General features: G+C 40.4%; 1 protein-coding gene across 3 annotated transcripts in view; it reads right to left on the reverse strand.

Annotated features, from left to right (window-relative positions):
* Nucleotides 1-26,582, reverse strand: part of MEGF11 (multiple EGF like domains 11) — a 288,733-nt gene that overhangs the window by 97,656 nt on the left and 164,495 nt on the right. For all 3 annotated transcript variants that reach the window (XM_055815691.1, XM_055815687.1, XM_055815686.1), the window contains exons 7-9: nucleotides 9,414-9,660; nucleotides 7,624-7,744; nucleotides 2,237-2,373 (exon numbers count right to left, since the gene is read on the reverse strand). In XM_055815691.1, the coding sequence (XP_055671666.1) occupies nucleotides 2,237-2,373; nucleotides 7,624-7,744; nucleotides 9,414-9,660 (505 nt within the window). The remainder of the gene's footprint in view (nucleotides 1-2,236; nucleotides 2,374-7,623; nucleotides 7,745-9,413; nucleotides 9,661-26,582) is intronic.

Raw genomic sequence — 26,582 nt, forward strand, 5'->3', positions numbered from 1 at the left:
ACAGGCAACGCGCTGTCCTAGCCCAAGCGAGAGGCAGAACTCCAACGGAATATAATGGGCCTAAGATTTCACCTCCCTTATTGAAGGCTCATTAAAGGCTGATAAATAAACATGTTTTAACCTTCTGACAACCCATTTGAAAGGTGAGAATTTTTAGGCTAATAGTTTTTCCCTGCTGCTAGAAAAGCTTTCTGAACTGCCCATTTACCTAACTTTCTCCTGATCTCATTCATCCTTCCGCACACCTGCGTTTCTGCTCTTCTGCCTCTCCCTTCAGTGTCTGTTGTTAACTTCGCTGCTCTTTGAGGCTGCAGGTGAGCCATTCCTAAGGGTTTTGCTTGGGTGCGGGTCCACAATGGGATCTTCCTTTGGCTTCTCTTCCACCTCTTCCAACTGATTATGCTTTATTTTCTCCCTCCCTGCTTCTGTCTTTGCAAGCAACATCTCTCTTCGGAGTCCAAATCTTTCTCACTTTTCTCCAAGTACAGCTCTGAAAAGCACACACTCCCTTTGCTCAAGGACAATTCTTGTGCACTCCTGTCAGGTCTGCCCTGCAGTGCCTCCTCTGCCCAGTCTCTCCCGGAGCCACCTTCTCCATTCCCACTCTAAGGGCAACCAGAAGCAAACCTTTTTGCTTTTGACAGCAGGCAAAACTAGGTCTTCTGTTTTCTACATCTCCTTTCCTCACCCCCAACAGTCCTTTCTGTTATTGTTGGAGTGCCTAAGTGTTGCTGTTTGGCAACTCCATTACCGTTCTTTCCCTGTGCCACACGCCTGTAGCAGAGCCAGCTCTTCTGCTGCATGTCCTCCCTCGCGGCTGGGGTTATATTGGCAGCTGAGCAAAGAAGCTGGCTCAGCTGCAGGCTGCTGGCTGGGAGCTCCTGACAGCTCTGACACTTTTGATTTACCTACAGCCAGAAATCAATCTAGGTCTGCAACAATCAAAAGAGGAGATCTAGAGACAGAGGGCCTCTGTCAGCTTTCCTGAGCATGGCCAGAACTGGGGACAGCTTGGGAGTGAAGTGTGGTCACCAATGTAAGTGGCCAGGCTGCACAGTCGCTTCCTTCAGTGAAATTGTCTCCAAAAGGAGAGAAAGGGAAAGCTTTGGTTAGCAACAGTAATTATATGGTACACCATGGCTGAAATCACTGTCTCCAGGTGGAGGATGGGGGAAGAGGTGTCTTCTCTACAAAATTAATTTGAAATAATTAGTATTTCCACCATATTCAACCACATGCAAATCCTGACATAATCTCCAGAACCCTCTCCGATTACTGCTGTTGATAAAATGGAAACAAAGAACTTGCACATTTAATGGGAAAGAGCACAGCCTTCTGAACCCCAGCCCAGTGCTGAAGGTTGGTATGTTTGTGTGCTATAAAGACCTGATGATTATACAGTGAAGCAAGAAATATGAAATTCCAACAAGCATTGCTGCATAAAAGTATAATTGTAGCATATGTCAGTATACTGATACTAGCTTGTTCTAGCTAATAAAAGAAGGAAAGATATAGGAGAAAGGGCTTTAGCACAGCATACACTACTGAGCTGTGCCCACAGTCTCTGGAAACCCTGGTGACACAGTCCAACCCCTGGTGAAAACTGCGTATGAAAGGTTATTTAACTGCAGCTTCCCCACCGTTAACCCTGCTGGCAGGATTAGCTGGAGGGCTAAACCAACACGTGTCACAATCCCACCTTGACTTTGCTGTGTAGTCATTTTGCTGAATCCATGACACCTTTGTAAAACAATATTATCATCTTCCCTGACTGATTTATGAGTGAAGGCTCTCGTTTATAAATTTTGAGGATTTATCACCTTTTGTTGGTGTCTGAGATGGATCAGTGCTGCAGCAGCACAGAGGGGCTGAAGGAAACGTTAAACTACTGCATTGCTTACTCTTGAGGATATTAATTTTTATAAATATAGTTCATTTACATATCTTGTAAACATGTAATGCTCTCTATTAAATTTATCACTGTAAATATCTAAATTAAATTTAATCCATTAAATTTTAAAAGTTATATTAAAAAAACCCTGTAAATGGGGAGCACTGCCAATAAAAAGTAATAACATTGCCACATTTATAATGCTTGAACTGCTTCAGAAGGATGAACCTAATTGGAGCAATAGAAACATAACACCATTTTTCAGAGAGTAAGATTGTCCTGCAAGGGATATAAAAATTGCCAATCCATGGTTAAAACTAAGGGCTTTTGGGTTTTGGTTTTTACCTGTCTCCTATATAGCCAGCTGTACAGATGCATTTTCCTGTCACGGGATCACAGTGTCCTCCATTGTGGCATGGACAGTCCTGGCTGCAGTTAATTCCAAATGTTCCAGGAGGACATGGCTGTGCACACACCAGCCCCTGGTAAAGGTTGCAGAAAGAGCAATATTTAGTCAACATTCATAATACAATAAATTTCTGTAAGCAGCTCGGATTTTTATTGTCCTTCTTGCTAAAACTGTATGTAAATAGTGGCAATATTTATTTATTTTTCTGTTTAAGATGGGCTAAAGACAGCCTCAAAATTCTGCTACCAGAGTAAATGCTTGTTCTACCCTGTCTCCAGAAGGGATTTTGCTTACCACTGTACAATCACTGATAATTGTCTTGGCTTGACCCCATAAACCGCAGCTGGGGTGGCTGGATATTCACTGCCCCTTGAATCGATGCAGGAGGGCTTGGGAGAGGTTAAAGGCAATCAGAGAAGGCTACAAAGCTGCATATGTGCAGGTGGGGGTTTTTGTGAAATACAGGGTCTGAAAAATTGTTGGATCTACCCTGGGTATGTGTCACAAAGTGAACATTTGGGAAGAGAGGGATTCTTGGAAAGGCTGCACTGGGAGGATGAAGTTCTGCTAGTTGTCATAGTCTATGATGATCTCCCCTGTTCAGACAGCCCCACATCAATGAACCATGAAGAAGACCAAATAAAGCTGCTGCAGAAGTCCATTACTACTCTTCAGATCCTACCTACTTCAATCCCTCCCATCTCATCTAGCCCCCACACTTATCTCTTCAAGCAGCACAGAACGGCATCTGCCATTTCTTTGTCTAAGCCATTGAGGAGGCAGGATGGGAACAAGAGATTAGGATAGTTGCAGAAAGCCACCAGTGATGACACAGAAGCAATCTGACTCTTCACATTAGCAGTGCAGTAGCGTTTTCGCCAGAAGAATTGAATCTGCAGCGGAATATCTGCCTAATCCCTGAACACTGGCTGGATGCATCATCCAGCATCCTCCCAGCTCCTTATCCCCAGCCTTGGAGCCACATCTCTGTCCCTGACCTGCCTCAACTCCACATCTGGGTGGCTAGCTCTCTCTCCCATTTTATGCTCCCAGCCCTCTGCTTTCCTGCCTCTTTATTCCACTCTACCACAAACCCTTGGTGCAGACTCCCTTTTAGCCCTCTCCTTCATCTGGACCCAAAACCCCACCTCTGAGTTGTTTTCTCTTTCCCTTCCCTGCTTAAGCACCCCACAAGTGAAGAAAAGACAGACTGTCACTCTTGATTGCGCACCCTGGCACTGCTCATAAGGAAAAGCAATTGCTGGGCAAGCCTTGTTCCAGCCCCAAGGTGGACAATGCTTACCATGGCTTGTGTCTTTGAAGAATTTATCTGCTGAACTCAGGCGGTTTTCCCCCCAAGTATTGCATTATGTCCCCTGCCAAATATTAAGACCTTAGAAGGACTTCCCTAGACTTTCTTAGAAGTTGTATGAACCTTTTTTTTTTATGTGAGCAAACATAAAATCTGAGGCTGGTATCCAGCTGAGTAACTTCAGCCAAAACAAGTTTGGCACTGCTGTGATCTGACGATGGGGTCCTGTAACGAGAACGTTTGGCAACGGTAGCAAGTGGTGCTGCTGCCAGTGCCATGCACAGTGTGCAGAGGGGGTCATAGAAACAGTGTTTTTCTGTCCTTATTATTATTTTGTTTTAATCTCTCAGAAGCCACATTTCCCCAACCAAGGCCCAGGGGCTCTGAGTTTTGAACAAGGCACATATTAGACACAACTTATACAAAACATAAAACAGGAACATAATGGCTGATTTCATTCCCTGGGGTTCTTGCTCAACAGTTTGGGAAGTTTAGTAATATCAACAACCCCAAAGTGGAGAGGCTGCTCTTCAATGTAATCATAAAAGAAGATACTTCAAGCCTTTCCCAAGGAGTGATAGGTGGCTCCTTGGCTGTAAAACAGACAGGTTGGCCTCAGCTCAAGAACTTTCAGATTACAGTGTTAAAAAACTGGTGTCTCTGGACTTGAGTAATACACAACACTATATATCTGAAAATGTAAGTATCCATTTATCTTGATAATAAATACTTTCTCTCTTCATGTCTCAAAAGGAACAGGATTTCTATCAACAAATGATGAGAAAGCAATACTCTGTGATGCATCCCCCCGGAGCCAAGAGAATCTTTAGGCATGCTTTTTGCATTAATATGTACTAAGGGAATCCAAAACATCCGTCTCTGGAGGATCAAATGTCAGACCAACGTTTCCTGCTGCTCATACATCTAATCAGTAAAATTCACCCCATCAGCACCTTTTTTAAGGCCCTGATCTCATCAGCTTCTGCTTTTGACATTGTTTGCTATATTATTACCATTTTGTAGTATAGGAAAGATTTTTTCCTGCTCCATTTTCTCCACCCCCTTCCCCCCCAACTTTAAAATCCACAACAGAAAGAAAAATAGACAAAAATACATATTACAGTTGCTTTATAAAGCTCAGAGGCAATAAGAAGTGATTAGCAGAATGAGTTGTAATTAACATGGCACCATGATGCAAAGCCCTGAAAACAGGATCAGTGACCGAACAGGGTGTGTTACCAGTGACAAATGTTCTGTCATGCAAGGAAAAATTCCTGCTTCCTTGAGCACGGAGATCTAGTCCTTCAAAAGTGTTTCTGAGAAGCACTGTAATGCTAAATTTAACTTTTCTCCCTACTTCCCGAGAGCACTTGGAGAATTTAATGCTGCAAATGAGAAAGATGTATAGAATTAAACCTGTAAATTGTTAATGAGGCCCTAAAGCAGCCACCCACTAACTCCCACAGCCACAAAGACACAGAAGTGGGAAAAGCCCAACATCATAGTATGCTGGAAGCCACATTTTGTTGACTAGTTCAACAATATATGCTGTTAGCCATCATCCTCTTGGTGAAAAAACCATGGGACAGTAAAATCTCACAGGACACAGTTTGTATAACTTGTTGTGCTTCTGGGAGCATCTGCACTGAGTGGGAGGAAGCAGGAGGAAGGAAATGTTACAAGTAATAAAAGAACCAGGCTTTGAAGATGGCAGATTCAAGGAAGAACCTCAGAACCCTAGAACTTCCTCCTATTCAACTTATTGCCTCCCCTTGCACATCCCACAGGCAACCAAGCCCCTAAGGGAGCTGAGCTGCTGTTAATAAGCCCAACCTAGGAAAAGATAAAAGTTGTAGCTCATCTAGCAGCAATAAGATCCAACCGGTTATGCACTTGTATAAATCCTGAGAGAATTCCCTCCTTCGAGCACGATGGTATATTCAACACATACATGCAGTCTCAAGCCTCAAAATCAGCAAGTAAAATTCCTGATGTCAAAGAAAGACTATCCATGCTGTGAAAGAAAATGAATGCTGTCTAGCAATCCCATCTTGCTGGCTCGTTTACAGCCCACTCATGTCTCACGTCCCAAACCATTCCAACCACCAAGAGTTAAAAATATAGCTTGAAAAAATATTTTTTTCTCTCTGTGTACTGAATTACCAGCTTTTCATTAAAACCCTGGAGAGACCCTTTATTCTTAAAATCTCAACATTTACAAGCTGAGTGCTTTTACTTATAATTTGAGTTTCTTTCCCTGGAATACTTGATCTCTCTCTTCAATTTTCAGTTATGCTTGTTTGAAACATCAATTGTTAACTCTAGGGTTTCTCTGGGGACAGAGCAGCCAACAACACAGTTTTCAGGAAAGTCTCTCTGGGCCCCTAAAAATGCAGAGAAGAAATTCCAAGCTGTAAGGAACAGGGCAGAAGTGGGCCAGAATACATGACCACAGCTGCTGTGCAGCCCCAGTGCTGCGGTTCTTCTTTAGGGTCTATGCTGCGTCCTAAGAGACCTCTAAAAACTTACTGCTCTATTCGGATATTCTCATCTCTTCAGTGACTTTTCAACTTTGCAATAAAAAAAAAAGAAAAAAAAAAAAAGAAGAGAAAACTCCTGATAAAATACAGGTAAGGAAGAGTACAGCAGAACAACTCAGATCCTGAGAAATATCGTCATGCAGAAGATAAGGGAAAGTGAAAAAAATACCCTAAGGGTAATATTTTCATTATAATCACTTTATTGATCACTTTTTTGGGGTAGTGTCAGAAAGGACTGACAGGCCCTCAGAAATATTTGAATTGCTGCTTTAGCTCCAGCACTCTTCAGGAAAGACCCTTTCCTTTGTCTCCATGGAATGCCAGTTTGGGGTAAAGTGTCATGTTCTTACTTAACTTTCTGAAAAGTTTTGCCTGCTTTATCATTTGAAATGGAATAATGCCATCACACCTTTGCCATGACTATCAGTTAGAGATTTTCCATACGCAGCTTCCACCAAAATTATGAGCATCAATGTTCTTCTTCCACGATGCTGCCTGATAGCCACCAGAACATCATGGTTGGTACTGTTTAAATAAAAGCAGCTGTGTGATCAAATGGAGGCAGCATTTGCTGTACTCATCAAAAGGAACATAAACATCTCTCTCAGCCCTTATATGTTTCAACAGGTATAAGGTCCACTTGAGAAGCCACAGTCATATGATGATATTCAGGGTCTTCCATGTATTAAAATAAAAAGTCACAGCACTTGTATGCATCAAAACCCAGCAAGATTGCCAAGAGACTAATTATCAGATACAGGAAAAATGCCAGGAAATTTAGTACGGCTAAATGGTATGTAGGCCTGTAAGACTTGGCAAATCCCAAGAGAGTTAATTATTACATTACTGATAAAGTTGAAGACTTTTAAAATGTTTGGCCTTGCTTTCTTGACACAAAGGATTAAAGGTTAGGGCAATCTGCTCTTGCCAGTGCAACCCCCGATGCAAGCAAATCTATTGCAATCAATGTGAATTATGTCTGAGTAAGGACAGGACACTGAACTGGTCTCTGTGTCCTATGTATAGTCCTGCTTTAACAACAGACTGAGTCACTGAATTCCCTCTGGCTATCCCTCTACCTTTCTCCTGAAGGGGAAATAGGACAGTGCTTTTGACAATGTTGAGCTGAGCTTTGAGCTTTCTAAGGGTGAAGAGATTATTCCATGGAACTATAATTCAGAGACATTTTTTTTCTCTTCTCCCACACAGAAGTGTAACGAGCAGGCACTGCTTGGTTTACTGTTGTTTGTTTAACTCTGTGATGGTAGCTACCAGCCATAGACTGGTGGCCTCTCTGTGTAAATGCTGTGCAGACACAACAAAGGTAATCCCAGTTTCAGAACTGTTAGGGCCCTGTGACAAGAAATGGCAGATAGGCATGACAAGCACACAAGGCATCTGCTGAAATAGTGAACACTTAACTTCCTATTCCAACCTTCAAATGAGAGATGAGTATGAACAAACTACACACCATCCATCCAGGAGGACAGGAGCACTCTCCAGTGATGTGGTGGCAGACTCCTCCATTCTGGCAAGGGCAGCGCAATTCACACTGAGCTCCATGACTGCCTGGGGGACAACGCTCTTCACAACTTCATGAAAAGAAAAAAAAAGAAAAAAAAAAAAGGAGATCATTTGAAAGAACTTACAGGAAACATGAGGAAAATCCACAGGATGGGTCATCATGGGAATCCTTATGCAAATTATGAAACCTCAGTAAGCCTCAGCTGGCATTACCAATTAGCCAAGATTTCTTTTATTTCTGCTGGGCTTATTTATTTACCATGGATCCAGTCCTGTAAGACTGATGCATGTGTGTAATCTTTATGCACATACCAAATTCCACCCATCTCAACAGGACAACTCATATCCATTAAAATAGCCCAGGAAAGTAAGAGTTGCAGGATGAAGCCCTCAATGTGAATTATGTGACATGGCAATAAAAGAAGCTGCAAAAAGAATAAAAGGATGGGATTAAAATGTTTGAAATCTCTCCAGTCACTACTAAATGTTCACATTTGCAGTGTATAATAGACTGGCAAGAACTCAGCATCATTTAAACGCTATTTAAGCTTGTTGGGTCTCTCTCAGTATTCAAGTGGGGCCAATGCAAGGCTAGTGCCTGCAAAAACCAGTGCTTCCTGCATTTGTGCACTGGTGCTTTTCAGCATCACTTCTTTCCTCTAATCTCAGGTTCTGAAACTACAGTAGGTTCTTGCTCTAACTGACTATCCTCTGATGAAGATGTTCATACAGCATATTGGGGGCTGGCCCTGCAAGTGCTTACTGCTGAGAACTGACATGCTAATGTCAATGCGACCACTCCGAATAGTAAGCAGAATCTTTAGCAGTGAGTACTTCCAGGACTGAGGTCGCAAGCCTACGAGGAAATCAGGTACTAAATAAAATATTCAAAAGTCATATAACTTATTTATGAAGGTTAATATTGTCTTTATTTTTTACCTTCCCCTTTATGCAGGTCAACAAATAATATTAGACTGCAAAAGTAGTAAGTCACCTGTAATAGATCTCCAACCATATTCAGTGACTAAATTCTCTTTTCCCCTTAAATAATTTTGAAAAACATAATTACTTCTGAAACTACTAAAAGATCTCTAATGAGAACTGATGTTACACTGTGGGCAATTTTAAACAAGGAACTATTGCTTGCTGTCCTGAAATTAATATGCAGATTTTGTGAATCCTACTGGTAAACTTTCAATGTGGTGAATGGGGATTTATCTACGTGATTCTCGTTAAAGTTAATAGGAGTCACACCGCTAAATCCCTGCTCACTATGCTTAAAATTTACCCCCTAGATAGTAAGCTGATATAGCTAACAGCAATACTTCCTCAGTTAGATTGAAAGTCAAATAAATTGGGGATAGTAACTCCCATTAGATACTGCACTGGACTGCTAATGAGTCAAATGTCCAATTGCTTATAAAAACTCAACTGTAATTTGGATTGTATTCACATACTGAAATTAGGAACAGGTACAGTTGTTGTATAAGATGGAAAACATAATGATTTTTTAAGCTCCCTTTAGCACTAAATTTTACTTTATTTTGCAGACTGGTCTAATTAGCAGCAAAAAAAGATATTTCCTTTATTTAGTTTCTCTGAAATTCCATTACCTGATTCCTCAATGTGTGTAATACATAGATTGTGTAAATTTTACCAATTACTCATTGCATTAAAAGTGGGCAAAGCAAGGCGGTTAAATGATGCAGAGTAAAATACACCTTTCATTGAACTTACAATACCCCCGTGTATCCAGGAGCACAGTGACATTCTCCTGTTTTATGGTCGCAAGTAGCTCCATTGTGACATTGGCATTTAAACTGGCAGCCCTTGCCGTAGCTCCCAGGGTCACAGAGTTCTTCACAGCGCCATCCTCGGTACCCATCCGCGCAGACGCAGGCACCTGTGATGGGGTTGCAGAGAGCCTCATTCTGACACTGGCAGCGGTTGCTGCAGTGTGGTCCCCAGTGATCGCTATCGCAACCTGCAAAACATGCAGTCATTTACCACAATGATTAGGAAAGTGCATCGCAAGCATCTCATCCCAGCCTCTTCTGCTTAGGTTGGCAAGCAGGCAGAGGCACTGTTAATGCCAGAAACTTTATAAAGGGCCCTCAGACTTTCTAAAACTAACCCCCTGATTCAGAAACGTACTTTAGCATGCAAGGAGACAACAGCACTAGTATTATACCTAAATTTGAGGACTTGTTTAACAACCTTATTGGATCAGGACCTAGATCTTTTAATATCCTGTTTCTTAGTGCTCTTAGATAGCTGGAAGGAATGAATTTATAGTGGAATTAGATGCAGAGGATCACATCCTGGCTGCAGTGCAGTTAATGGCAGGTAGTACTGCCAAGCAAATCCTGTAGATTTAATAATGTCATCAAATATTTTCTTTGCACTGTTCCCATAAGATAATAAATACGATAATCTAAAGAAGGTTTTCTCCTTTGAGGTTGGGTTTGTTAATTTTTTTTTCTGGTTGTTTGGTAGTTTTTGAGTTTTGGGTTTTTTTTCTAGACTAAAGAGATAGTAGGGAAGAAAAAAACCACAATAACACTGGAGATGGGATTTCATGAGGCTGACCAGGTTTAGGGATGAAGGTATGGAGTATGTACATCAGCTAATTTCTGTGCTAATGACAGTATGCACTAGCAATACAGAAAGACCCTATGGCGGTTCACACAGACAGGAGGTTCCCTATAGAATGCATTATGGCACAGTGAGAACCCTCCACATGACAACCCTGTCTGATCCCTTCTCCTTGTTTGTGGACCATATGCAGGATGAGAGAGGCAAGTCAGCGTTAGGGAACAGTTTGATCCTGATTTGCTATAGAAATAGCAATAAGCACCTGCAAAATACCCATTTAAGATCTACTCATACTAAAAAACCACTCAAAGCAAACACCCAGAGGTTAAAGTTTCATCAGTAAACAGTCAGCAGAAAACCAAGGATTTCTTCAGTAGTTCTACCCTCCTCTTAGTAGCCTTTTAATATATAGCTACATCAAGGGTGAAGAAAATCATCGTTCTATTCAGAATAGAGTTGCTGGCAAAATCCTTGGTAAAGACACAGTTAAAGATCATTTTCAGGTACAGCTGGTTGTGCTCAGAGAGCTGGTATCAATCGTACTAACAACTTTTTTGTTGGTGTAAAATCCAGTGCCATGTAGGAAACAAGTGTGTAATCCCAGCAATACAGCTGTCTTCACAAACTCTTTTATTTGCAAACATGTAAACTAATCCCCAAGTGATACTCACTGCTTCTCAGGCCTGGATCTCTGTTTCCATATTTAGCAAGGTACATGTAAACCCCACTTAAGCCTGATGCTCCCGTCCTAGAAACTTCATAGCTGCCGCCTTCTACGGTACATGGCTGTAAACTCACCCTGGATGACTATATCAGTTAATTTTAGCAATATTTTTGTCCTTCTTCTTGAGAAGTGGGATACTCATTGGTCAGTCTGAGGTTATTCAGCAGAAAAAGAAGAGGAACTATTCAATTTGCACTGCCGATTATACAAACTTGTGTTTCTTGAGCAAGTGTTAAAGGCCAAAATAAACCCATGAGAAGACAATTCCAGGGTCTCCAAAAGGATCTGCAGGGTCCTACAGGGGTGCACGTGCAGGAAGATGGTTTCATGTCCTGCAGAGTATGCAATGTACCCCTGAGCACAATCCTGCTTGTGCCTCACACAAGGTATTTTATTGCTTTGCCTCATTTTTTCCCACAGCTGTAAACATGGATGATAGTTCTTCACTAACACCTCTGGGAGCCAAGCAAACAAAATCTTACTCTTTATAAGTCTTAAATTATTACTGAGAATCTGTGGAAAGAGATGATCTATCTTTATTTCACATAGACGCTCGCTAAGACTCTGTAAGCCTTCTGAGCTGGGGAGCAAATCTGAGGGAGCTGACGGAGTATCCCAACAATTTCTGTTCCAGAAACACTGATTTGTTTTCTGCAGAACTTGAACATCAGGGGATGCAGTTCTACACCTCCACAAAGGGTAAGATCAAAACCACACAAGCATAGCTGATAGCCCTTTGCATGGGGAAGGGGAATGCAGGAATCAAACCTAACCCTGCCTGCTTCAGGGACTTGATTCTGACCTTAGCACACCTCACATCAGAGCCCCAACTGCCAGCCTGTGGGTTGCTCTGGGCTGATATAATTCCAGCTGCAATTAATTTGCTTAATATGAATAAATAACACTCATTAGAAGATGTGACTTATATCCTTGGTCTTCCATATCCCAAATGAGTGCTCCAATCATCAGATTTGTCTGCTTGGTTTGTGTTTTTCACTTTGAAAGAAAGTGAAGGAGAAAGAAAACTTTTTATAGGAAGGGAAAACTATTTCCCATCATCATCTCAAGCATCTTGATTCAAATTTATGGTGTCTGCTCCAAACACAACTCCTTTTATGTAAGTCACTCTTATCTGAACACTTACTTACTTTTGATATTTAGTCACATGCTTGCTTTGTCCCTGTACCAAATTTCACTCTGCAATCTAGCCAAAGAGAAGAGCAAAATGTTGGAGTAAAGAGCAGAAATTCCTCCAATTGGTTGTAAAATAATAAAAACCCAAATCTGGATAATAAAAGAAGCTTATAGTGACCAGAAAATCAGCTGGCAGTTAGACAGATTTTTCCCAAGGCTTCCAAGTACAAGGCATCAGTGAGCGCACATCACAATGTTCAGTACGTTTAGCCCAAAGTAGCTAGCCAAAATGTTTTAACTATCTATGGAAAAAACCAGCGTGGCATACCAGATAGCTACTAAGAATGTGAATTTCATGGGAATTTATCAGGGAAAGGACATAAAAATGAGGATTAAAGTACATCTGAAGGCTCATGGAAGATACCGAAATAAAAAAAAAATTACAAAAACACGGGGTTTGTACTGTGTCTCATTTACAATGTCTGATACAGCCTTTGCACTTGTTCAGCTTTTTTTTATGTTCCTAAAACTACTAGCAGGTTTTGACTACAGTTCTCTAAATGGTTTGAAACCAGAGTCATAGTATGTGTGCATAACTAAAGTGAACATAGTATGTATGCATAACTAAGGTGAACCTCCTGTTGTCCCCCCAGTGATGGGATCGTATGTACACAATGACAAGTTGACCTCTTCTAGGTGTGAGCCTTTACCTCCGATGGTAAAGATGTTCTGCTTTTAACTGTCAGTTCAAGCCCTATATATGTCACAATGAGCAAAGCCATTTCATGTAGTATCAATTCATCCACTGCTGATTAATTGCAAAGGGAAGTGAGTGAAATTCATTGGCAACGTGTTAGTGCAAAATTTGTGATAATGAAATATCATCCTCACTTGATTTTACACCGCACTAATCTCACATAAAAATAAGATCTTTGTTGCTCAAAGTTTATCAGTTCCTGTTGGTTTTCTTTTCCCCTTTCCATTAAGTCCCATATTGTAGTGACAGCCTGTGGAGTTGCAAGTAAATTCATTACCTGTGTGATTTCATTGGGACATTATGTGATATTTATATTGTGATAACTGATAGATCTGCACTGTGGTAACTTCTGTACCTTTACAAAGGTAGGCAGATATAGAGTTGCTAAGCTAAATCCAAGTAGTTATGCATATAAGTAATTCCATTGAGCTCAATAGGACTGTTTGTGTGTGAGACTACTCAAGTGCATAACTAGCTATGGGATTAGTCTAGTAGCTCCCACTAGAAATGAAAAAACAGAAGAAACCAAAGACTTCAGCAGCCAAGACATATTTTTTCCATATACATCAGCGTGGCAACTCCTAGCTGACATGTGATAGTGATTCCAGTTTCTGAGATACAGCACAAAGCACCCTGAGAGCCATGGAAGCCCGCTGCACTTCAGGATCATTAGCACCACTTCTCCTGTGGGCATAACAGACACCATTTTAAAACACAACCCAAGTCTAGCACAGTCTAATCCTGCTCCTGTTGATAGCTTCTATGTGTTACCATAATAGAAATAAATAATAATAGCAACAACATGTGAAGAGAAAGCTGATTAAAGCTTACACAACAGCGACACTGTAAATGCATATGACACTAAATGTCAAAATGATACAGAGGCTTTAACTATACCATCAATAAGAAAAGCAACCTGAGAGTGGTGATGTCAGGGAGGTACAAATGCTCCTTTTAGACTGCGTGTGTGGATGTCAATACCATGAGAGATGAGTCTGAAACAGCTAGCACTCCCTTGGGAGATGCTACATTAAAGGGAGCTGCCATATTTCAGGTCACGTGCTAACATTCCCTGGCAAACGTGCTAACTTACTGTTTCTCCCCTTCAAAAATATGACCAGAGATTAATCGCCACTAATAAAAATGAATATAACTCTGTAAAGGATGATGCTGGGTGCCCAAGCATAATTACAGTTGTCTGCATACAGTGGTATGACAGGTGAGGGATTCACCCCTTGGTGGAAAGCTTGCTCAAAGCAGCACAAAGTGTTTTCTTCCTCCCTGCGTCCTTACCCCCGCCCCAGAGCCTCAGTGGCTTGCTGAAGTGAGGGCTAATTGCAGCAGGCTCTGCACACCCGCCGCTATGGTCGTGCATGGCATCCTGTCACCAATCCTGTCCTGTTAAACACACAAGGAGGACACATTGGAAGCGCTGCTTCACTCCCAAATGGCTGGTTTTCCCTCTAGGAATGATTAGTGGATCACTGTGCTCTGGGTCAATAGAGCTACCCAGTATTTAGTGCAGCAGCACAAGTTGGACAAGGATGAAGCAAACACACAAGCTTGAAAATGTAGCAGATATATAAAAGGACTTCCAAGGAAGGGATGACATTTATCAAGTGACTTATCCCAACACCAGAGAGTCAAAAGAGCTCTTCCAGTCCTTTTCCATCACTGCACAAATATGCTATTAATATGAAAACAGCATCTTCTATCACAGCAGTACCAGACTCTGTAGTCTTAAGGCCTATGTTTATTTTTTCCTCATTAGCGTAAGCCTGCAGGTGTCTCTTTTTATAGCCAGTGACCAGTCCTGTATTCTAGGTGTGCAAAGTCAGTGGGACATTCATAAACATTCTGCAGAAGGCACAGCTGAAAAAAATCAAGTTGTTGATTTTCTTAGCCTAAGGACTCAGGACCACATTTGGCGGATGGTGATCTTCAATTAATCCACACTACAAAAGAACTTACCGCAAATTTTCTAAAGCACAGAATTTAGCTTATAGTCAATAATCAATATCCCAAATTCAGTCTGAAATGTTTAAATGAGATACTGGCCTTTGAAAAATGAAAACGGGAAATACAAGTAATGTATTAAATCTAGGAGGACATAGTTTAAGGCAGATTATTTTAGAATTTATTTTGAAATTAGGGCTAGGCTCTCCCCTTAATATGACTACACTGCTGTAGAACGACTTTATGAATACCAATTAAAGGTGAAATGCAGCCTGAACTCTGGGTGGATTTTTTTTGGTCGAATTCAGTTTTGGAATCTGACTGGATTTTAAATGGCTGGCCCAGCTAACGTAAAGCAGGCAAAGAAACAGCAAAAGCTAAAACATGCCTGGATGCATTGAATAAAAAAATGAACATAATCAATTACTAGCTTTTTGTTCCCTTCACTTAGCCCTATAGAAAAATTATAGTCCCTATATTGAACTGGTCTACTCACTGTACAAACATGATTCATTTTGGAAACAGAAGCCAAGCCTGCGATGGACTTTGGAAACAAGGTCCTTGAAGGGGGAATCCCCTTACAATGACAGTTTACACCACCTTGTGTTTGGCTCTGAGCAGCGCCGAGTCCCTCACACGCTGGCACTGCAGGCAATACCAATACTCTTCTAAAGGCATGAGCCAGTATATTGAAAAATCACTTGCTGATCTGCTCAATTCTAAACTAAAACCTGTTTATCTTACAAGCCTGTTTACCCTTGGAATTTCTAACACATGTTTATGGACAATGGCTGTCCTCAAAATAACCCAGATTTTTAGAAATTCCCTTCAAAAATGTTCTTACAAATGCTTAGAGACCTTAGAGAGCTCCCAGAATGAGGAAACCTCATCCATACAGATACACTAGTGGGTACAGGCAGGTGAGGCCACACTGCTCAAACTGCAGCTGGTTTTCTTCCTGCAACATGTCCTTCAATCTACTGTGGAACAACATGTCCTGCTCAGGTCTCCTCTTCAGAGAGGTCCTATAACTGTCAAAGCAACAAATAGATTGGATTTCTGTAAATAAATACCTTCTTGAGGGATAATGAAATGAGCAATAGATTCTAATAAATAATCCTTCTCCAAATATAATTTTGATTAGCTGAACTGTGTCACAGGCAGTTAGCTGGTAGCATTGGAAACATCCAAGGTCAGGTTGGACGGGGCTCTAAACAACCTGATCTAGTTGAAGGTCCCTGCTCATTGCAGGGTGTTTGGACTAGTGACTTTAAAGGTCCCGTCCAACCCAAATTGTTCTATGATTCTACAACTGATCAGTTTCCACTGTAAGATGCTTTGTTCAGCCCCTGACAACTTCTGTTATGCAGAATTTACCATCTCCAGTTTCAGCTTCAGGCTCACTCAGTCTGTTGGTTTGAGGAATAGAGGTAAGGGGATTTTAGCTTAAATCAGTAAGCTTTTGCTTGTTAAAGTACATTTTTATATCTTTTTCACTGACAAGCTGGGACACCTTCCATGTACAGAGCAATAGGTTGAAATCTGGCAAAGCACTGTCCCACACCCAGGGGTATGCTCATGTGTCCCCAGTGAAAATCCACCTGTACTTGATCAGACTATGAAAAATGCAATTTGCAGACACTCAGTGCCACCTCTGGATAATTCATTACCTACATTCCTTAAAGATTTCATCTGTATTAAAAGCAATCTGCAATTAAAGGCTTCAGGGGCTTAGCAGGACTTCTCCTACAATTGTTCCTAGTAGCAGCCATGGGCCACTGGCTGTTTAATCTCCATGTAGTAAGTGGTCCACAGAGAGGGTGACAGCCTTCTACTCTTAGTCCATTACCCACATGTCAGAGGTTTGTTGTGGTCCATGCTGATGAACTGTCTGTACATCAGCCTGATGACACTCTTGAAGGGATTTTTCATATTCTCCATTTGGTTTTAAGGAAAAACAAACAAACCAGGGAACATCACATAAAAATAAGGCATTTAACTTACAAAGCTGGTGTCGCAAAAATAAGAAAATGTCAGATTAAAGGTTGGAAGTGCAGCAGTAATTCAGTACTTGAGCCTATGAATTATGATATTTTCTTTAATTATGTGAGCACAGGCTACCATTTACGTGCCCTGGCATTTTCTGTCTTCTGAGCTTGTAGCTTTGCAGCCATAAGGTTCCTAAACATGGGCTTCTGTGCAACGGTGTATGCACTAGCATTTTTATCTCCAATGCCAGACTTTCAGTCACAGCACACAAAACTATAATGAAGAAAATGCCAGTTTCAATGTTTACATCTCTAACACTGCCCAGAGAATGTACTTTGCACATGTAAATATGCATTTGTAAAACTATCCACTCAAGTGGCAAAAACCTGAGGTTAATCTGAGGCTGGCAGGACTTGCAGTCAATCTCATTTCCCAAGTTTCTATAAACCCTTCACCAGATAGAAAGGAAAAGATGGGAAGGGAACATCAGCTGATTTTTCCAAAAATGGATAGATTATTACTCACAGGAGGAAATTAATCTAATTTTGTGTGTGTGTGTGTGTGTGTGTGTGTGTTTGTTTGTTTTCTTAGAGACAGAACAGGTTTTCATCCTTCAAGAAAGATTGTACTGATTGTCTCTGAAGTTCATTGTCTGAATCAGATAAGAAACATGTGGCTGATTTAGGTCATGATTTAATCTCAGATGATGATCTCATTAGTCATTGACTCTCCAACATGTGGTACCTAATTCAATCACAGCACTTTAGAGACCCTGCAGTTTATTTATATCCTCTTAGGAAACATTTTCTATCCAAAGTAATCCTTGTTAAAAGAACATTCCTACAGTATTCTGTAGAGTGCTCAGAACACTTGCCTAGTTGTACAATTTTATTTGGGATAAATGAAAATACAATCAAAGTCAAAGAAAAGTTGAGTATTTGGATGTCAGCCTCGTCAAATCCTGTAATGAACTCAATATATTTTGGAAGCAGCAAAATGGGAGAAACAACTTCTACTCCTGACAGATATCAAAGTGTTGCGTTTTCAGAATTTCCATCACGAGCTATTTTGACAGAGGCTTCAAAAGAAGTGAAAATTAGAACACACAAAAAAAATCCGAGAATATTTCCTATTTCTTTTTGTAGAAATTAATGCTCAGTTTAATGAGCCTTTACCTCTACTGACATTCTAGATGTTACAAGGAGCTTAAAATCATGAAACGCTTCATAAGGGAGCGACAACATTCTATACAACACTGGCAGCTTGTCTTCTCATTATAATTTTTTTAGAGAAGATGCTGCATTCTTTAAAATGTTTTTTTTTAGTGTCATATTAATGGGAGGCAAAGTCTGTTCTTTAATTAGAATTTTACTGTGGCGAATTAAAAAAAACATGGGCAGAGTATCAAGAGTCTAATAAAACTAAATGAAGACACTATCTTTTCTCTGTATGAAACCCAGCAGTCTTTGCTCTGGCAAAACTTCCATCAATACTTCATTATTATTGTCTAGGACAGGATTGTAATAATAAGATCTGCAAGTAACTTACTTCCAAATTCTGTCTTCCAACTGGGTAAAACATTCTCTCTCAATGTCTCTAATGGACTTTAGATGTTTTCATTGACTATATCATGAAATTTTCTGTAATGCCTTTGCACAGAAGTACTATGTATAGGTAAAGTACTAAATATATGCCTAAAAGGACCGCCTAAAAGACTGCAGTGCAGGTATAGAGGAAGACATCCAGCGTCCTTCAACAAACAAGTGTTGGAGAGGCTACCAGTGGGGCTCTGGAGTGGTGACAGCAACATCGCTCTAAGGAGATTCAAAGAAAATTACACAGAAATAGAGAGAGGTCTTTCCCACTGGAGATTAGGAGCTGTTGATACAACATCTGTGCCTGGTGTGAAACAGTTCAGAGGCTTATAACAAGCTATGTGCAATTACCTACGTACAGCTACTTGCTATTCTAAATAGTGCATGGTCTTTAGCTGAGTGCTTAGCAAGGCACAGTTGTGGAAACAGAAAAAACCCTCTTCCCCTTCTCAGTTCATTAATGCCAGTTGACTTTGATATAGTTTAGAGCAGATCCCTAGGGCCAGTCCGGCAACTGCAGTAGGCTAGCCATGCTGGATGCCCTTCAGTCACATCCTCATCAAGTTCCCTGCACCTGGGCAGGAGAATGTTGCTCATCACCTGAGGAATCTACCATGCTGAAAGTAACCTGATCTGAGCACCAACATCCACCTTCTGTGACCGTGGAGTGGTGTTAACTGCATAGGATTGAGTGGGATCAACCCCGTCTGGCAAAGCTCTCAGGGAGATGTGCTCAGCTCTTTATTTTTCACAGCACATAAACTGAGCATCGGAAGGTCACCCTGCTGATGTTTTGCCAGATATGCAATACACCTTTAGTTGCAGTTAAAGCAGTGCTTAAAGAAGAAAAGCTTCTTGTCACTAAAATAGCAAGCATTATTGAGCATGTTCCTTCTCATTCTCATTCACACGCAGGGATGTATGTACCCCTTCACCTTCGACTGCGTAGGTCAGCATGCAAATTGACGTGAGCGAGAAGATTGCCTGATCACTGGATAAAATGGTACTATCAAGATAAGCATATGGAAGAAATGCTACAGCTAGCTAGCCAGCTTCAGGTTATACCATAAAGATTCACCTTCAAGGGGGTGTATAAGCACATCCCTCATGCATAACATAACACACAGTACTGACTCATCAGTCATTTTTAAGGTAGTCAATAAGCTATTTATTTTATTGCATTGATATTGAAACCCAAAGTAAACACTGGGATTGTGGTACTTGCTTTTATTTCTACCAGTATAGCTGTAGAGTAAAAAGAACTGCTTCTTCCTCTTTGCCACAGACCCACCCTAATGTCTACTACCTATGCACTGCTTCTGAGCCAAGTAACATCGGCTTTAAGGATGTTCTGCTCCAGTAACTGAATCTAGGCACAATCCTATCTTCTCTAGCACGAATTCTGTTACCTCAGGACTTCAGGAGAGAATGAGAGCAGCGGAAGGACTGCTGGCCTTTGAAATAGGGGTGTCTTTTATATCTAGAACAGTTCAAAGGCTTACAAAATGCTATGTACAGGTATCCACTCAGGCTACTTGCTGTTCTCTTTTCTTCTAGACATACTTGATTCATCACATGGCTCTTTAATGTTATCTAATGCCTTCAAGATATCTTAGAAACAGAGGTATCTTTCCCTTATAAACCATTAATAGTAATGCCCTTTTCAGGCACATAAAAATAAACATTTTTTTAAAAAAGTCTTGCCCTGTGTAACCCAGTGAAAACTAGAATGTTCACTCATCAAAACCACACTGCAAGATTCAGCACGGTCTCTGCAAAACCTTTCTTATATTTACCAACGGAAAATAACAAGTCTGAAACTGTTGGGGGAAAAAAAAAAAAGTAAAAATACTGAAATGCTAGAACATTAGACCCTATTTTCATGTTGCTCAGGCACTGGGATGTAGGATGTTCCGTTAATAAAGAGATAATCAGAGAGGTAGATGAATACTGCATGGCTTAAATACCATGAGTTAAAGTATGGATGACTTGAAGCAGGTAGTGGATGGCAGAGGATACATAGCCCAGCACCAAGACAGTTTTATCTAGTACAATCCCAGTGTCCCTAAAGCAGCTCCTGGGACTGCAACACTGCTGCAGCTCTTCTGCACCACTTCTTTAGGATGCTGATGCTGAGAAAGCAAAGCAGCCACAGGTTTCTAACCTGAGCAACCTGATCCAGCAGTTTACACTCACATCACAGACAGCCACAAAATGCACAAGCCCCAAGTACTGAGCAGAAAATAAAAGACACCACCACTGTCTCCCTGTGGCTTCCTCTACATGTTGGTAAGGCTTTGGTTTCATTCTGGAGAGCTAGGCAGGAAAATAAAGTCTCATCTCATAAATTCTTGAGATTGGATGTCTAAACCTTGCTATTTTATTTTGACTTCCAAACATGTTCAAATGTTGTTTGCAGAAGCATAAATTAATGCCAATTTCTAAACCAGAAGTTGCTCTAAAACGGGAAATGAAACTTTTTGTTATGATGTTAAAAACAGACAATTCTTAAACTGTTTTACATTTTGAAAAACAGGATGATCAAAACTGTTCATCCTCACAATCAGTTATGGGTTTGCTGAACTGAAATGTTTTGACAAAATCACAACCATATGGAAGCCAGTACTCAGAACAGTTTCACCCATTGTGGATTACTGCATTAAGCAATCAAATGTCAGGCAGGCAGAAAATTAAATCGTCACTCCACATGTTTTCTCCTCATTGTTTACAAACAATGTGTTAGTGCCTCTGGCATTATCAGTGGGTCAGCTTCAAAGAAACCAGGAAAATTTACACAGCAGCTCAAGTTCCCGGCTCTGCTGTGTCAGTTCTTGGAGGTTCAGTCTCACTTTCAGCAGTCCGAGAAACTGCCTATGTGAAACAGATTTCTCTCTGGATTAATTTAATTTCTCTTTTTTTTAGTGACAACTGTCACTGAAAAGTGAAAAGCAAAATAGACATACGTGACTTCCTGGCTGGGTGGCAGCAGGGAAGTGAATGGGATTTTGCTGGAAGAGAACACAGCATCTGTGCATTAAGGTTTTTAAATGCTAGTTTCCCTATAAGGTTCAGATCTCTATATTTTCCTAGTGGCAGCCGAGCTATATTATAAAAAGCCACAGGGAAAAAGAGAGGTTTTCAGATGAAACCATCATCAAAACTGTCCACTGACCATGCTGTACGATGCCCATCACAAGTGTTTTGGACTCAAATCTAGTGCCCCTTTACAGCCAGGGAATTTCTTTCTGTTGACTGTGATGGTCTTTGATAGGGGCTGGCCATTGTGGGTTAAGTTAATGCCATCTGGAAAATGACATTGACACCACTACTTGTATGTTTCCTTTGCTAAGCAAGGTTCTCTGCTTACCACTTAACATCTGAACAGAGCAAACAAGTGCACACTCCCACCAAATATTAAATAATCAATGAGAAGAAAATGACATGACCCCAAAGTAGACTGTTTGCCTTGCCAATAAACAGGAACCACCCAGGGAAATGTTGACTGCTGCCTGATGCTTGTGTAGATGGTGATTGTGTAGTAGATGGTGATTTAGGAATGCTGCTGACACACATACACAAATCTGATGACACAGGAAATTAGCATCCGTTTGTCTCCCCCCACCCCCTTCGGAAGAATTTACTAAATATAGCTCACCCTTTAAATATTTAAGGATATCTTCAGAATGTTGTTGTTTTTGAAAGGGTTCTTTCCTGACTGGATTTTCCTCATCAGGCTTAGTAATCAAGTTGTTTTATTTGAATGGATAATTATTAGTTGAATAATTAATTATTCAGAGTACATTACTAAATAAAATTCAAAGTATGCTGGTATAATAAAAAAATGACAATATGCAACAGTTTGGATTCTAAATTGTGCAATAAGATCAAAATGTGTAGGTTTTTTGCACATTTAACAGAATTGCCTCGATCATCAAAGTCTCATACAAACACTGACTAATTCTTATGGTCCTTTTATGAGCTAGAAAATACATTTTAAAACCATTTCATAGAAGGGAAACTGAGACAGTCAAATTACATTAAACTACAAAGCTACCCAGAAAGTAAGTGGTAGCACTGAGACAGAACAGCTCCAAGTTCTGAAGTCTAAATTTATGCTATAAATAATTTACAGTACATTTCTTCACTACATTTATAGGTCTGTGCTGAATTAAACATATGAAAAATGATACTTTATTTATACAGAAATTAATTTGTAAAGTGTTTTTCTGTCTTTCATCAATAATAGTGTTTAAAAAGTGTAAACTTGATACAAACATGCACTGGTATGCAAACTGAAGTGGCATGTGGCTTGGTGCAGACTTGAATGTCCTGGGGAAGGTACCCAGCCACGAATGCCCACTACCACCCGACCAACATGGTTTCAGCTACTTCTAGCTCAGCAAGTGACACCAAGTGACACTCGGGCCACATCTACGCAGCATGTGGCAATGTGACAGCGGCATGCACAGGCCTATTGAGCTGGCTGTAATCCAGCTCTGACAGGCAAGGAGAGCAGTGAAGCTTCAGCAGTGTCGTCTTTATCGTGGGCTAAGTAAGAATCACCTACATACCTGTGCTGACAACTTCACCCGTAAAAGCCCTTGCTACCCGTGGCTTCCCTACTGCTGGTAATTGAAAAGGCTGGCTAGAAATAACAAGGCTGCCTACTTCAATCACCCCTCTGACTGCAAAGTTGATGCAACCCTAATAAATGCTTATTCAGCATAATGAGATTCCAATTAGAGATGGCTAAAACAGTAATCATGTCTTCATTTTCTCTAACTGCAATTGTCCAAACTTCCAGTCAAAACAAGACAGAGGCTGGATGCACAGAGAAAAGGGGCACCTCTTGATCCAAGGCTTTCCCAGCTGTATCAAGCTTACTGGCTTGCACCAGAAAACCACAGAAGAAAAACTGAAGAAAATCTTAGTCTTTCATTTACACAAACTATATACAGCAATTCAATAAAAAGGCTCCACTTTACATGATTCTCTCTCCTGGTTTTACAGGTCCCAGCTCTACCATTCTCTTTAAGGGAAGGCAGGATTATCCGTCCACAGTTTGTTTCTCTGTATTTTCTTCCATCACCATTATCACTATCACTTATATTGTTTTTTAAAGACCTGGGCTGATCTCCTTACTCACTTGGGCTCTAACAAAACAAAAACCAAGATAAGTTACACAATATGTGCTGCAAGATTTTCCACAGACTGTGCTGGGACCTGGTACGTTTTGTTTCCCCATTGATTGCCAGGGTTGCAGAATTGGAATTTTTGCAAGGCAAGGGTTCTGAAGGCAGTAAAACTACACATACAGAGACTGCTGGAGCTTCTTCACATACTTGTTAATTAAAATCATTAAATGTAAAAAGAATTAAATTCATATTGTACCAGAAGGACTTGTCCTTATAGAGACCTTGTACCTAGCAAAGTTTAAATGCTTTATTGTTCTGTAACTCACATATATGCAGACTCCTCTATTTGGCACATCCTTAATTTCTGTCAAACTAAAAGAATTCTAACATTTTCTGTCAGTGAGCTGGTGTAAATCTTCAAGAAAGCTTAAAAAAGCCTCTACCGTTGACTCATTTCACTCATTCCTAGGCAGATCTGAAAGAAGGAAGACTTGAAAGCAACATTATGAGCCCAAGAATTATCCTTGGCTCTTGAAAGGCATACAGAAAATTAAATTGGGGGATCAGTATAGTAAGGTAGTAGAAATTATTGGGTCTGCACTTAAAAGATTAAGAAGGTGACTTCCCACTGAGACTTGAGAACACAGGTGCACATAATTTTTAAAATCTGCATTTTTAACCTTTTAAATTTGCTAGCAAAGCAAGGAAGTTGTTGAGGAACTGCAGTAAACATAGCAATTCAATCAGCTTCTTTCAGACTATATCTCACAACTTTCTGATTCTTTAACCCAACAGGTCAGTCAGTAGTGGAAAGACTCTCTGGCAGCTAGTAATACAGCAGCTAAACTGAGCTGAAAGCAATACAGGAACACTTTTTCAGCAACTGGATAACAAAATCTCCTAATTTGCTGTGATGCTGGCTCTGGCCACCAAAGCTTATGGTCGTTGTTGAAACCAGTGTCCTGTTCTCTGCTCTTCCTCCTAGGAATTGCAAAAGCACCTGTGTAAAAGAGCTAAAGCCAACTTTTTAATAGCAGTCTGGAAAAGGATTCAACTTTTAAAAGTTTGGTATCAGTTTCTGTACATTTTTTAAATACAGGGTTCTACAATCAACAATTAGTGGGTGATAACACTATTTTTTTTAAGTTCCTAAAGCATGTCAGAGGTGAACACAGATTTCAAAGTGTTTGCTTTGCGTACTCCAGCCAAGAGACTTCAGGCTAACTCTGAGACCTATGGACTCTTAAAACAATTATAACCTCATAATGCAAATACCTTGAATTTCATTAAAAATCAAAACACCACTTGACTGCCAAGCAACAACGAGCACATTTTATGCATAAGCTAACTAATTCCATCTTCCAAGCCTCTGAAAAAACAGTAATTGTAGCTCGTCATAGCTCAACCTAGAAAGATAACCTTGCAATTGATTTCTGCCTGCCCTGCAATTACAGGCGAACCATTGTGATGTCTGTTTACATCTCACTTACTGCAACAGGACCCAGTTGTGGAGTAGGGCTACCATGCCGACAGCCGTTCTATACACATAACAAATATTACAACAAAGACTTATAAAGTAAATAGGCTAGTTAATACCCTGATCTACAGCCCACTGAAATGAAAGCAAAAGACACTACTTGTCTTCCAAAGGTAGCCCTATAACCCAATTGATCTTCAGATTTGTTCTGGCAACAGACCATCTAGCTGCCATGTACAAAATATTGCCAGGCTGAATCTTAGTAAAAAAAAATTGAAAATGTCGATCCAAGTCCTTGTTTACTCAAGTCTCAAATATTGTAACTTTTTCTTTGTGGGAGGTCTTTATTACGTCCCATCCAGAGCACAGCTCACCCTGAGCGTAGCTGCCAGCAGTCCTCCTCACAGGTTCTGACTGCTTGAGTACATCCACCTTATTTTACACTATTTACACTAGTGCTGTAGAATTCTTTATTGATGCCAAGGTTTTACAGCTTAATTTTAAGGCGCTCAACAGTTGTGCTCAAATATATCTGAAAGATCCTCCATGCTATCCATATGTTCTCAATTGCCAGTGAGGTCAAAACTGGCAGCTTGCTCAGCCCGCCTCAGATACAGCCATAAGTCTTTGGAATTAGGGCTTTTAACAACTCTGCTTTCCCTGATTCTTCTGCAAACCACTCAATCTGTCTTGGCATTAAAACTAAAGATATTTTTATTTGTTGTTACTTTTGACTGGGCTTGGAAATGTACTTCAATGACATACTGTTATTGTAAAACACCTTAAAAACAGTTTTAAGTCTAGAAAAACTACAGGAATTTGGTCATATTAATCTTTTTCACTAGCATATCTGGCAACAATACTTTGATAACCAGCAATGATCTAAATAATAACAGCAGTTAACTCTACAAACCAGTTAACTTCAAAACCAAGGAATGCTTAGTACTATTTTCCTATCAGCATTTCACCACCCCATAAAAGAATAAAACACTTCCTGTTTTACAAATGACCTTAGCCAAATATAATTTATAGCAATCATAATAAAATAGCTGAGGGCTTTCCCCCCCCCTAAATATTTTAAGCTGGACATAGCGGAGCAGTTAAGATTTTTATTAGGTTTTGATCTTGCATTTTGTGAAGATTGGAGGAATTATTTTTTACTGAGATGGATTTCCCAGGTTATCAACTACTTACCGCACAGTAACGTAGGGACAGGTATTCCTGAGAAAAATAAGGAGATTAAAAAGATAATAATAAAGGTGCTAGAGCTTACACAAATGATGTCCATTACAATTCACGGTGGGGTAATGAAAAGCCATTGTGTAACACTTGGAAAGTATGCTGTGACATTAAGAACTACTGCAGTGCCTGATGGCAGGAAACAATAGCAAAGCTTTTCTCAGGGGAATACTTGCACACTCCATTCTTAAATCTCCCTGGTGTGCACACATTTTTGAGAAAAGCTCAAAGCCATTCATCTTGTATAGCTGGTCCTAAAAGTCTGCCATTCATAAGTCAGCATCTATAAAAAAAATAATAAATGC

Source organism: Falco peregrinus, chromosome 1 (genome assembly GCF_023634155.1).
Source record: "Falco peregrinus isolate bFalPer1 chromosome 1, bFalPer1.pri, whole genome shotgun sequence".
NCBI classification, from domain to species: domain Eukaryota; kingdom Metazoa; phylum Chordata; class Aves; order Falconiformes; family Falconidae; genus Falco; species Falco peregrinus.